This window comes from Dipodomys ordii, unplaced genomic scaffold (genome assembly GCF_000151885.1).
Source record: "Dipodomys ordii isolate 6190 unplaced genomic scaffold, Dord_2.0 Scaffold46, whole genome shotgun sequence".
Lineage (NCBI taxonomy): Eukaryota > Metazoa > Chordata > Mammalia > Rodentia > Heteromyidae > Dipodomys > Dipodomys ordii.
The window spans coordinates 13,244,542-13,259,065 of NW_012267262.1; the positions used below are offsets into that span (position 1 = coordinate 13,244,542).

A 14,524-nucleotide genomic window follows, 5' to 3' on the forward strand; every position below is an offset into this window, starting at 1 on the left:
ACCCTAACCCCTCAATAGTAAGTAATGCCTACCTTCCATAAACCTGTAAGTGGAACTCTTGACTTTACTCCTGCCTGTCTAACTGTAAGGGAGTTGTATCTCTCCCTCCCTTGTGGAGATTGTAGCTACAACTCTTAACTCCTTACTCTTATCCTACTTTGATTAGTTGTTGCCCCTCCCAAGTTGAGTCAGTAAGATTTTACCTGACACCTAACTCCAGAGAGACTGTAGGTTTAGTCCTGACTTATGAACAGGGCAAACTAAAATATCACTGCAGAGGTTTTATATGCCAGATTGGACCACAGCCTGTGAAAGTGATCCAAGACATACATATTCTGATCCTAAACAGGTTGACTATGCACTTACAATACAAGAGTTAAATAGGAGACCTACTCTTGCAACACCACTCAGTATATCTAGGATATAACCCAGATTACTCATATTTCTAATACTTTGTTAAGGACTTTTATATCTTTGTTCATGAAGATTATTTACAGTTTTGTTTTCATAATGTTATTGTCAGATTTTATATTAGGTTTCTGTTTGCCCTTTGTTCCCCCTCCAAGACACACACACATGCATATTCCCATTCTCCAGTTCCGTAGGACTCAGAAATTTCTTAATCAGTATTGCATGTTTTTTAATTGTGCCTTTGCTTCTGATAGTTCAGTGCTCTGTTGTCAATGTTCCTCTGTTGTCACCCTGAGAAAATCCTATTCTTCAAGGAACACTGTAAATGTCACCTTCTCCGTGTAGTCTTCCTTGCTACTCCAGGAGAGGCAGTGTTTACCCCTTCTTTTTTCTCTTTTCTGACTTCTTTTCTTTTTTGCTGGTTCTGGGGCTTAACCTCAGAGCCTGGGCACTGTCTGTGAGCTTTTATGCTCAAGGCTAGTACTGTACCACTTGAGCCTTAGGTCCACTTCCAGTTTTTTAGTGATTAATTGGAGATAAAAGTCTTATAGACTCTAGGCACTGGTAGCTCATGTCTGTAATCCTAGCTACTCAGGAAGCTGAGAACTGAGGACTGCTTTGCCCGGAAAGCAAAATACTAAGACTCTTATCTCCAATAAACTACGCAGAAAAAGTAAAAAGTGGTACTGTAGCCCAAGTGGTAGAGCACTAGCCTTGAGCACAAAGAGGCTTGGGGACAGCACCCAGGCCCCCTGAGTTCAAGCCCCAGGAATAGCACCAAAAAAAAAAAAAAACCTCATAGGTTTTCCTGCTCAGACTGGCTCCAAACTGCAATCTTCTGATCTCAGCCTCCTGAGTAGTTAGGATTTAAGGCATGAGCCACCAATGGCTGACTTACCCCTTCTCTTTTGACTCTCAGTGCATTCTAACTTTGTCTTTTGGAGAACTTGTAACACATTTCCTCCCTCTTTCTCTCTCTCTCCCTCTCTCTCTCTCTTTTTCTCATCTTTCCTTCCTTCCTTCCTTCCTTCCTTCCTTCCTTCCTTCCTTCCTTCCTTCCTTCCTTCCTCTCTTTCTCTCTCTCTTTCTCTCTTTTTTATATGGGACACTTCACGAATCTGTGTATCATCTTTGTGCAGGGGCCATACTAATCTTCTCTGTATTGTTCCAGTTTTAGTATATGTGCTGCTGGAACAAGTACACATTTCCTTTATTTTCTGTCTTCCTACTTTTCCTGTTTCTGACTGGGAACTGTTAGAAGATTGGATTATAATGAATTGCCTATTTCTCCTTAGCACATACATATAGTAGCTTCTTAATTATACAGAATTGCTACTGATAGTAGTAAATAACCTTTATTAAAACATACCCTGGGACTAGGGATGTGGCTTAGTGGTAGAGTGCTTGCCTAACGTGCATAAGCCCTGGGTTCAGTTCCTCAGTACCACATAAACAGAAAAAGCTGGAAGTGGTGCTGTGGCTCAAATAGTAGAGTGTTACCCATGAACAAAAGAAGCTCAGAGACAGTGCCCGGCCCTGAATTCAAGCCCCAAGACTGGCAAAAATAAACAAAGTGTCTCAGGCACAGTGTCTGGCTATAAGTATTAGTCAATCCTTGTAAAAAATGAGGAGATTGAAGTTAAGAGAGGCAAAATAATTGGACTAGGGTAACATGGCAAATACACAGTGAAGTATAGGTTTTGTTTTTTCAGTACTGGAGATTGAACTCAGGACTTTGAGCTTGTTTATAAAGTGCTCTAGCATTTACATCCCCTAGTCTTTTTGACTTTACTTTTTCCCAGATAGTCTCAGGCTTTCTTCCCCTGGCCAGCCTCAGACTATGACCTTTCTACTTTTACTTCTTGTATAGCTAGCTGTTCTTTCATATCCAGTTTATTTTGGGGGGATGTCTCCCTAAATGTTTATCCAGCCTTGCATCAAACTTGAACCCTTCTGATCTGCTTCCCAAGTAGCTGGGATTACATACATTACCAGGCCTGGCTCCTGGAGTTAAGATTTCCACACACAGTGTCTGGCTCCAGATTTTTATTCTATTTACCAGTAGAAATCATTCACTCATTTATTCACCAACCAAAAATTACATTTTATATTGAGACTACCCCTAAATAATTGAAGAGGACAATGCAAAAGATACTTTGTCACCAAAAGGATGAATGATGTCCCTTGAAAAGAGTCATTTGAAATATCTGATTTAGTCACAAAGGAACCTGCTGTTATCATTATTGATAAAGTTAGGGCAAGACAGTATAATATGTAGAAAAAACATAAACTTTGATTTTGCAAAAGAGACAAGAATAAGAGAAGAATACTGTGGATCATAAATTGCCCATATTACCCACTTATAAAGGAGAGGATCACCAGGGTGGTTCACGCCTGTAATCCTAGCTACTAAGGAGGCTGAGATCTGAGGATTGAGGTTCAGAGGCAGCCCAGGCAGGAAAGACCATGAGATTCTTATCTCCAATAAACCACCAGAAAACCAATAAACCAGAAAAAGTAGGGCTGTGGATCAAGTGGAAGAGCTCAGTTCAAGGCCCACGATAAAAAAAAAAAAAAGGATCAAGGTCTAAATTAGCTATCCTACAAACATATAGTTAATAACTTTCTAAAGGGGAGATTGAACTCCAATCCTAATTTTCTGAGTCCAATTTGGTTCTTTTCCCATTTAAATATGCTGTATATTTGTCTTCATGTTTGGAGAAAAAAATGCTAGACCAAGAAAGAAATGTGTCTTTGAAGGACACAGCTTGATGCTTTTGGAGCTGGTCAGTTTTTGCCTAGGACCTGCTATTTTAGGGCTCTGAACTAAATACTGCCAGCCATACAAATAATAAGGCAAGGCCGTATTTAGGCCTCCTAAGTCTGCATTCACATCTCTGTTTGCAGGGTAAAATGATCAGTTTATCTCTGCTGGGCAGTTTGAATATAGGATTATACTAGTCCATCCCTTACCTATTATACCTTTTTGGCCATAAACAAAGCAATCTCTGCTTTATGGTTGAGAGTGAAAAGAAAGATGCTTAAATTGATTTCTGCTGATGGTTTCTAATACTGTTTTTCTGTTGTCTTTCAGGGTGACGAGGAAGGACCCAGGTAAGATCAAACTGTTGCTGCTTGTCTGATCTCAGAATTGAAGTAGAGTGATGTTTATGGCTTTTAATGCCCCATGAAATATGGGCAGTGAAGAAACAGCACAGAAAAGGGATCTCCAGCTTAAGCCAGGGCTTTGAAGTTCTTATTTTATAAGACTCCTACCTCCCTCCTCATCTATGTCATTTCCTGCCTGTAACCTTCAGATAAAGTACATAATGACAGTGACTGCTTTATTCTATATCACATTTAGAATATCTTGCTAAGAAGAGCAGGCACTACATTTAAATGGTAATTGGGTTATCTGGTGCACCCAGTAAATAAACTATTCTTTATTGAAATTGTTTTTTTAATATGTTCTTAATCAAATAGTCTTTATTTCTGATCTATTATAACATCTTTGTGTCTGACATAAGTTACTAGTCAATGAATTCTAGGTCATAGATATGCCAGGCCTTGTTTTGAAAGGGGGATAAAGTATAAAGTCTTTGTGCTTCTCAGTATTAGCATTTGGATGAAAATTTAAAATACATTTATTTAATTTTTGCCTCGCTCATACATTGAATCTGGACTTTGGATTGCTTAGCTTTCCAGTCATTCTGCTCAGCTATTGAGAACAGATTCTAGGATATGTTGCAGCTGAGCCATCACCACAATCAAGGGGTGCTTGTGCTGAATAAAATGTCTACATGGACTTCATACGTCATACGGGCTTTTGTACTCAACACTGGGTGGTATCAGAAAGATCATTCAGGCTACTGGTATTCGAACTTTATTTTTGGTAGAAGTGCCTTTTCCCCCCCCAACTAAGTAGAACTTCAATATATAGAAAACTTTTATTTCCTCTCTCTATTTAGATTGAGGGTTAAATCTATTGTTGAACCTTTTTACTTCATCCCAGTAGACCCTGAAAGGCTTCTGCAAAGTGTAGGATTCCTCAAAATTCAGTTTGTAAATTACTGATCTAGTTTGAATTCCTCAAGCAAAGATACTAAATGAACTGTTCCATGTTTCCTTGCTGAACTGGGGCTTGACTCTTCTTTGGTTTTATTTCAAATCAATAGATACAGTTCTTTTTTCCTCCTTACAGCTTGAGCCTCTTTTTTAGAAGTAATATGCATTATTTTGTATCTACATCCTGCTGCTTCTTGCTGTTGACAACAGTGTTCCTCACTCTTTAACCCTATACTGTAAGAACCTTTCTAGCTGTTTGTCTGCTATAGCTAGAATCACAGGCACCTTGCTTAAAAACCTATAGAACTTGCTTAAAAACCTATAGAACTTCAGAGACTCACTTCTGGTTCTGTCCCAGCTGTGCTCAGGAATAAGCTTTTTGGTCTTTCTTCTTTTCCTTTCTCTTATCCATTTACACGATATTTATTACCCTGGTTTGGGTCTGGCACTGAGTACACGCTGGGCATATAATGGTGACAAAGGCAGACATGGCATTACCTTTTTGGATCCCAAGTCTAGAGAGAAAGGGGAGCATATAATGAGCACTTACCCTATGGGGAAGTGCTGTGATTAGGGAAGTCCAGACAGCTTGAAGAAGGACTCCCCTAGGCAGTCTTGGAGGCCTAGCAGAAAAGTTTATATATAAACAAAGGTCTGGACAGTAAGACAGGCAGTCAAAGGAGGAGCAGGGTAGGTAGAAGAAAAAAAAATGTTAAAAGCTGCACATAAGAGAAGAATAGAAGAAAGTAGAGCCCATTCAGGGCCTTGAAAACCTTCTTGAGGCATTTAAGGTTTATTTTGAGGGCAAAGAAGGCCATGAGAGAATTATAAACAGGAATTAACCCAAGAAATTTGGTAGTTCAGAAATTTTGGCTACCTACAGAAAGGAAATGGCAGGTTAAGAGCTTGGGGACTAGGTATCTTTGTTTTGTATTTTATAGCAATACCTGGGGCCAGGTACTTTATAAAGAAAAAAATATTTAGCTAACAGTCCTGATATCTGATTGACTGGGATGAGGGCCTCATGTTGGATGAGATCACAAAGGCTTGATCATGTGTACAAGATTCAGGTGCCAGGCTCCCTCTGTCTTGGAATGAACCAGTTCTCTAAAACCTGAATTAATGTCTTCTAAAGGTTTTGTTCTCATGATATAATTGCGTTACATGAGGCCCCATCCAGGTTCTAACACCAGGTATTCAGCACATGAACCTTTGGGTGGACAGATCACTTCCAAACTATGACACTGTGCTAGCAGTGATGGAAGCCAGGCTTAACAGGTCCTTGGTATAGACATCGAATTCCTCGTGGCACTTCATCTTGTCTATTCTCAAAAGTTGCTATAGCTCCATAGAATACAGATTAAGCCTAGCTCTAAACCTTTGTTTCCAGAAAGAGAGTTTCCAGAAAACATCCTAACCATAATACGCAGATTCCACATGATAGCACTGGTATTTCTGTGTTGAGGAGAGCCTGATTAGACTGAACACTTCCATCTAGTCTTTATGGCTGCATGCCAGAGTCACACTGATTAGAATACAAGGACCTTATGAAGAAATTAACCTCCTCCCCTTCAAAGATACCATGCAGTGTGAGAAACTGGCTTTAGAGTTTAATTGCAGATACCTTCATGTCATTTTGACAAGGCAGTGGTGAGGCATAGAGTTTCTTTACTAGCAACTAAGATGTCAAGCTGTCTCCCGCAAGCCGGGATGCCATGGATGTCAGCAGCATTCTCTTGGACTGAAGCTTGACAGAACCCTTTTGGTACAATGAGCACTTGAAGAGTACATTGGAAGAAAGGGAAGAGGAGACAGACTTTCTTTTTAACCTTTAAATTCATACTTGTTGGTTCTATTCAGCTTATTTGTGTGGAACTACTATTTGGCTCAATTTATTTCAATTAACACTCAGAGCAGATTGTCTTTTATCTGAAATTGTTCTCATTTATGATATATTCTTTACCATTCCATCAAGCCAAACAGAATTTGTTCCAAAGGCTCTGTACTGCTGACAGATTAAATGAGGGTTTGATGTGCAAGAGAGGCAGAAAGGAAATACAGGTCTCCCTGTACAAAGGCTGGATGAGAAATGAATCTGGAAACTCTTGAGTGCCAGTTCTACTTGGATAATAATAGCTTTTATCTTCTTTGCTAGCATTCTTTGCACACAGCCCCCCCCCCCCACTGTCTATGTAAAAGTCAAAGGAGAAATAGATTCCATCGACAGTGGAAGAAACAAAGGAAAGTCCCTGGCCTGTGGAAATGTATTTATCTGTAATAGATCCTCTTTGTGTTCTACTAGCTAGAAGCTCCTTACCTTCTCTCTTTATTGACTTCCCAATTGGTTAGATAGGAGATGGCCAGCTGCTGTGCTTTTGGTCATACCTGTTCTTTACCCTAAGGTTTTGGGTATAGTTCTGCTAATTAATAATAATGATCATAGCTCTTGTGTATTAAGTGTTTATTTTGTGAAAATTGCTTTATATATATTCTCATCCTCATACAAAGTTCTGTGATGTAATAAGTATCCCACTTGTTAAACAAAGGAATAAATGCTTAGATTAAATTGCTACGGATTTATCATGGCTAGGCAGAGCTATGGCTTGAATTTGGTCTGGTTGCAGGGATCATGCTCTCAACCATGGACTGTCTCCAAGAGGCCAACTCCTCTCTGACACTGTATAAAAGCCAAGAGGATTCACACACACAGTCTTCAAAGGACACTTTGGTCTGCTTCCTCTAACATGGGGTTCTTACTTGCTTTGATTGAATTTCTGTGGTTTGTTTCCTGCAAGCTACTGTTCTTCTCCTTGGCTTCTGTCATTATACAGAGATATTTCTTTGTTTCAAACTCATACAACATCCTCTGAGCATCAGTAGCAAAAGGAGGTCCTGTCTGGGGACCAGCCAACCAAGCCTTTCCTTTGACCCCACGGCACAGCTGCCTGATGCTACCCGTGTGATACTTTACTCCTCAAGTCCATAGTTCATAGTCACATAGCTGGCAGGGATTCTCCGAAGGCGTGGAGGAGCAAAAGTCCTAATATATTAGTGAGCATGGATATTAACTACTGTGGAGTCATCTTGTAAGAGGGTGTCTTTGAAGCCCAGAAATATTCCCTTCCCCCCCCCCCCCCCCAGCAGAAAAGCAATTTACACTTTTGGCAGCAATTTTCTGTCTTCACTATGCTATTATGGGAGATCTTGTGTTCGCTCCCTCACAGATTGGCTGCTTCTCTACTCCTGCCGAAGCCTGCTGAGAAGTAATATATATTTGAGGAGAGGGGGTGGCATATGATCTGCTGGTGTGAAAGCAATTGTGAGCAAATAAGAGAGAAAAAGACACTTAAGTTCTTGCGCTTGAAGAAGAAATAAAATCAGGATTAAATTTTGATTTGCTGTTGAGGTTTCCTGTAATTTTCTTTTTAAACTAAGAGGAAAATGGCTTTTTAATAGTATCAGCCATATTTGGAACTTCTGTAGAATTTTTCATCTTCAAAGCTGGCTGTTATTTAGGCAAAAAGCTCCAGCAGAGATCAGTGTGAATGTGACCCATGCTGATTCTGTGATCAAACAGGATGCATGTTCCGAGGGAGAAGGAGCTAACAGAGTTAGCCCAACTCACTTTTATTTTTGGTTGTGTTTGTGGCTGACTGCGTGACCTTGGGTAAGTTATTTAACCTTTGGGTACTCTTATTTCCATGTAAGTACTAGCCACATCCTTCACCGTTTCCACCTCTTACCTAGTTTGGGGGATTCTGTTAGTTACCTTTTGTTGCTCAACAAAGTACCTGAGACAGACAATGAAAGGAGGAAAGATTTTTTTGGCTCATGGTTTCAGAAATGTCTGTCCAGGGTCAGTTGGTCCTGTTGCTCTGGGCCCATGGTGGGGAGCACATGATGGATGAAACTGCTCACTTCACGGTAGCTAGGTAGCAAAGAGAGGGAGGGGACATGATTCCAATATCCCCAGAATAACTTATCTCCTCTACCAACACCTACTCCTAAGATTGTACAACCTCTCCAAAGCACCAGAAGCTGGTGACCAAGCCTTTAGTTAGCATGTAGTCTTTGGGAGGATGTCATATGCAATCCTTTCAGAGTACAGTCATACATAGAATTGCATCAATATGTTATGCATCAAATATGGAGTGGAAGGCATCTACATATACATTAAGTAACTTGATAGCTATTTTTAAAATTTTAGTTTGTTATTATCTGTGCCTACATATTAGGTATTCTTTACCCCTTCTAAATAATCATTTGTTTTAGATAGTATTTATCACTTCCTAGTGATAGTAGAAATAGATTGTCAGTGATGTAGTTAGATTTCTTTTATCCTCTAATAGTAAATTCATGGTTTGGTTGTTGCATTATCTTGATTTCAGGAGGCCTGTCTGAAAGCTGAAGAAAATAGATCCGGTACTTGTGACATGAAGTAGAACTATCTGGGCTCTTTTTATGCAGAGTAGGATTCCAACATACAAGTTTTTGTTTGGTGTAGACATCATGTTACAGAGCCTGGGCCTACTTTGCTTTTCCATACTAAGGTGGATTGTTTATTCCCTGCTTTATGCTTTATATACATTGTTTGCCTGTCTATATCACAAATAAGCCTCTTTGCTAAAATAATTGATTTTCAGAAATCTGCCTGAAAGAGTCACGACTTTTTTTGTGCATGTTGACTTATTAACCAGAGAATCTATTCACAGCTGGAAAATTCAGCTGAGGTTTTTATAATACTGCATTTACCTCCAATTGAAATGCTATCCAGGAGCAGCCTATATTCTATCATACATCTGCCTGCTTTTTGTCGCTTTATAGTGCTGGAGACAAGACTCAGTAAGAGGGACCTGTTGTCACTTTTTGTGCTATGGTTCTACTTTGACCAGCTTTTGTTTGCCACCCACTGTAGTAGCTCTGCTTGTCAGGCCTATGTTGTTTATGTATTTGACCTCAGCTTATCAGGAAAATACTTGGTACCAGGAACTCTATTCCTTTTGCTCTCAGACAAGGAGAGACTACAGAGTTCTTTCATTCATTTGTTCAGCAAACATCATAAGAGTGCCTGATGTGTTCCAGGCCTTATGCTAGGCCCCAGAGATATGAGAATGATTAAGATTTTTGTCCCTGCATTAAAAGATTTCAAAGGCTAAGCTGAGTATTATGGCTCATGCCTGTAATTCTAGATACTCAGGAGGCTGAGATCCAGGGAATCAGTTTGCGATCAGCTTATGCAGAAAAGTTTATGAGACTCCATTCTAAAATAACCAGCAAGAAGCCTAAGTGGAGGAGTAGTTCAAGTGGTAGAGCACCAGTCAAGAAAACAGGCTTAGCAGCTGTGAGGCCATTCAAGCTCCAGCACTATCAGTCAGTCAATATTTCGAAGCTAGTTTGAAGGGGAGAGCTAAATGAACTATTTTAATTCAGATTTGCTTAAGCATGAGTTGTGAAATACCAACTGTCTGAGGAACTATTTTAAGTATTAACATAGATAATTTATTAAAATAGTCATAATAAGTAGTTTACATGTTATTTTTATTATTTGAGATGAAATACCTGATCTGCAGAGAGACTGATTATACATGCATGAGGTCAACATAAGTTTTAAAAAAATGGTAAAATCAACATCTAAACTCAGTCTGACTCCAGAGTACAAAGTTTTAACCTACTCACTGGCTGGGACAACTAACTCAGAAAAAGGAATCAGAAAAAATACAGCATTTTTTCTGGAACTTAGCAGATGGGTTGGGTAGGTATTTTAAGATAGAAAGGATAGGAAGTCAATCTAAGCAGAGTCATCAATAAGTATAAAGGCTCAAAGGAGTGAAAATGCTTGTGCTGTGTAGAACTAATGAATAACTATGTCTCAGCTGCAAGAGATAAGAATGAAAGATGGATTGGGTCTGAGATGCCATTCGGAGGTACTTTACCTCAACTACAGCATAGCCCAAAGAATTGAAGAGACTTCTGAATCTTAGGGGTTTTTTTTCCTTTAGTTATGATGTGCTATAGATAGATTGGTTTTTTAATGCCTCAGTTTCCCCATCAAATTTGACACATTATTGTACATCAAATACAACTATGCTGTGAAACATTAAAAGTATTATCCTTTTTTCTATTTGTTGTTTTAGATGGAAAAATAACTGGGATAAAGCAGTTGCAAAAGGAAATTGTTCATTTGATTATATTCTCTTTCTATCCCTGTTTTGACAGTTCCTACTTTCCTCTGCTTTAAAATCAAGTTTGGGAAGTAGTTACCTATTTCTTTGTAAATTTGGAGCAAAGTAAAATAATGGAACAAAGTTAAAGCAAGCACTAATATACCCTAAATAGAGGGTGTAGATGTTTTATTTAAAAACTAGAGTTGGGGCTGGGAATGTGGCTTTGTGGTAGAGTGCTTGCCTAGCATGTATGAAGCCCTGAGATGGATTCCTCAGTATCACATAAACAGAAAAAGCCAGAAGTGGCACTGTGGCTCAAGTGGTAGAGTGCTATCCTTGAACAAAAGAAGCTCAAGGACTGTGCCCAGGCCCTGAGTGTAAGCCCCAGGATTGGCAAAGAAAAAAAAAAAACGACTATTCAATTAAGTTGAAGTGAAAGATTGCATGTGAGTCCATGATTGTGATGCTAAGGAGTCTTCCATAGACTAAATCTCTTCTTTTGTGCTTGTCTTTCATAGCCATTTTGGACTGCAATTAAGCAAAATAGATTTTAGGAATTCAAAACCTCCAATCTATGTTTTAAGAATAATTATAGTTGTTCAGAGTGCCTTTTATAAATGTGTGGAAATATCACAATGAAACATCCTCATATTACAAATGTTTAGTCAATCAAAAATAACTAAAAGAGAAAAAGCACAACAAAAATTAGATATCCTTGGTTATATTCTTCTGTTCACCTGTGGGCAGCCACAGAAAAATTGTGTTTTTTATTTGTCTGGTTTTTGGTAGTCCTAGGCTTGAACTCGGGGTCTGGGCACTATCTCTGAGCTTCTTTTGTTCAAGGCTAGCACTCTACCACTTGAGCCACAGAGCCATTTCCAGCTTTTTCTGTTTATGTGGTGCTAAGGAATCGAACCCAGGACTTCATGCATGCTTGGCAACACTCTACCACTAAGCCACATTCCCAGCCCAATTATTGTTCTTTGTACTTTTTTCATTTTACTTATTTATTTTTTATTGTGAAAATACCGTATAGAGGGGTTACAATTACATGGGCAAGATAATGAGTACATTTCTAATCAAGCATTCCAAAGTTGTAAACTTCATTTTTTGACATAATGACTTGTATGTCTCATTGCTGTAATGGGTCCACCTGTATCCCTATTTAAATGATTTGTTTTTTCCCTTCCCCTCCACAAATTATACCAACATCAAATACAGTGAAAGCAGGGGTTAGGAGAAATCTGCTGGTCTCAGGTATCTTGCTTTTCTGTCCAATGAAAGTCAGAGAAGAGGTTAATAATTTTCCTAATAACCTCTAAGGATTCTTCATCTTTTTGAAAAACTATATGACTGAACTGCATTCACTTTTCTTTCCCAAAAACCTACAGTGTGTGTCTGATGGAAAGTATGTGCTGGTAGTGGAATGTTGTGTTTGTTTCAATGAGTTTATTGGGTTTTTTTTCAAGGTGATTTGAAGTACAATTTTCCTTAAAATTAGGACTATAGGGAGTTGACTTAAGAACTTTAGAAAAGGTAGATAGGAGATAACACTGGAGTATCCTCTGTGATAAGATTTTTACTATTGATCAAAATATGCTTGTTTGTATCTACAACCTAAGCAGGAGTGGTGCAGTTAATGAAAGAAATGCTTTCTTATCCATAGCAGGGGCTCAGGGAAGAAAACCACTTTCTTTTATAAATGCCACACACTTCCTGTTCCTTATCTCTACTGCCATTTGTTCACTGTAAGTTACTATGTGGCTGTAAAACACCAAGCATTTTGTTTCCTTACTGAGTACATGTCTCCTTACGTGCTGGTTCCATCAATTCTATTTAAAGGAAAAGTGAGATGGAGCATGAGAAAAACAGTACAGGGAGGGAGGAGCTGACGGAGAAGAAGCAATTTTCAGTATTTCTCTGCTTCTGCTTTATAGATGCATCTTGGTATAAATGTTGTGGGGACAGTGTGCCATTTTATTCTACCCAAAGTACTGTCACTTAAGACAGTGATTAAAACTGATCAAGAAAGGTGGCCACATCTGTAATCCTAGCTACTCAGGAGACAGAGACCTCATAGGATGACAGTTCACGGGGCAGGATTGTCCATGCGATTCTTATCTCCAGTTAACCACCAGAAAACTGGAAGTGGAGTTGTGGCTCAAAGTGGTAGAGTGCTAGCTTTAAGAAAAGCAGCTCAGGGACAGTTCCCACTAAGTTTAAGCTCAATGGTCAACAACCTCAAAAACACCTGACCAAGAAGCCAACTTTTCTCTGACTTCAGGGCTGTCCAGAATTGGTAGGTAACCAGCAATATCAGACCTACCCATATATGGAACATTAAGTGGGACCTTTATATATGTCTCTATATTAATATGACATAGTTATTCTGGTCCCTATTTTCTGTGTGATGAAAATAACACTATGAGACGTTAAGTAATTAAGCCACAAACATACAGTTAGGAAACTACACAACTAGGATTTAAATCCAGATCCATCAAGTTTAAAGTTCTATGCTTTCAACCATTATACTATACTGCTTGTCAGGAGATGGAAGATTTATACCTTCTAACTTGTTGGATGGGAATAAGTAAAACTGATATATAGGATTGTGACAAGCTAAAAGAGATTTAGCAATTTTTATCAGGTTTTTTTTTCTTAGTTGAATACCAACAAGCAATTTAAGAAGAAAGTTGAGATAGGACTTGCCAGGAAAATGCCTGAGGTAGAATAAACAGGAACTTCTCTCCCTAGACAGGTAAACATTAGTTTACTCCCTGGCTTTTGTAAAGCCAGCAACTGCCATTGCCTCTTCTGAAAGAGCCACTGTTCACCCAGTGGCAGGTGCAGGCCAACTGTTGCTATGGCAACAGCAGGAGAAGCAAGCAGTTTTAATTCCAGAACTGATAATTAGCTGGGGGGTGGGGGCGGGATGGTGATGGGAAGAGAGATGGGGGAATAATTGTTGCAGAAGGGAAAACTTCGCAATTACTGCCAGGCCGCATGGATGGAAAGGCCAGGCACAGATGCTCCAGCCTAGCATGCCCTTAGCATTCAAGCCCATCTACTCTGGTAAGGAATTTTTGATAAAACTAAAGTGAAAGGTCAGATTCTCCCAGTCAGTCAAGTCTTCAAGGAACCATATTCCTAAAGAAGAATATAACATAGGCTGTAAAAAGAAATGCAAGGGCCAGATAAAAGATAACCCAAAGTGACACACCTAGCCAGAACAACTACCTCAACTCTTGAGAAAAAAAAAATGTGCTTGGGATAAAATAGGACACAGAAAGCATGTTTCTTGTTAGTTTCTACTAACAAGATTAAAATTATTTGTTAGAATTACTTGTTAGAAAATAAAATGAAGGGGCTGGGAAGGTGACTCAGTGGTAGAGTGTTTGTCTTGCATGCCTGAGGCCCTGGGTTGGATTCCTCAGCACCACATAAGCAAAAAGAAAAAGCCGGAAGTGGTGCTGTGGCTCAAGTGTTTAGAGCACTGGCCTTGAGCTGAAGAGCTGAGGGACAGTGCCCAGGCTCAGAGTTCAGGCCCCATGACCGGACCAGAAAAAAGAAAATAAAATGAAGACTTGTAGAGATAAAAAACTTACTGAAATACTTAATGAGCGTGGCTGTTAGTCTGTCAGTCCTTCAGAGATTGCATTAATGTAAGTAGCCACACACTCACATGATGAGTCTTAGTCTTTGCAATAACCTAGAAGAACTATTATTCCCTTAACAAAACCAGAGATTGCCAGTACTTTGACCATAGTCCCATGGCTGTAAGTTATTACTGAATCCTGTTATCCTATTGAGTTGATTTATAAAGTAGAGCATATACTACTGCAAAAGGAAATTGAGGTGGATATAGATAATTCATACTACAAAAT

The 14,524-nt window shown here is 39.2% G+C and overlaps 1 protein-coding gene across 1 annotated transcript in view; it reads left to right on the forward strand.

Moving 5' to 3' along the window:
- Trim44 (tripartite motif containing 44) overlaps positions 1-14,524 on the forward strand; it is a 97,347-nt gene that overhangs the window by 45,426 nt on the left and 37,397 nt on the right. Inside the window, exon 4 of the mRNA XM_013019624.1 lies at positions 3,506-3,525. Coding sequence (XP_012875078.1) covers positions 3,506-3,525 — 20 coding nt within the window. The remainder of the gene's footprint in view (positions 1-3,505; positions 3,526-14,524) is intronic.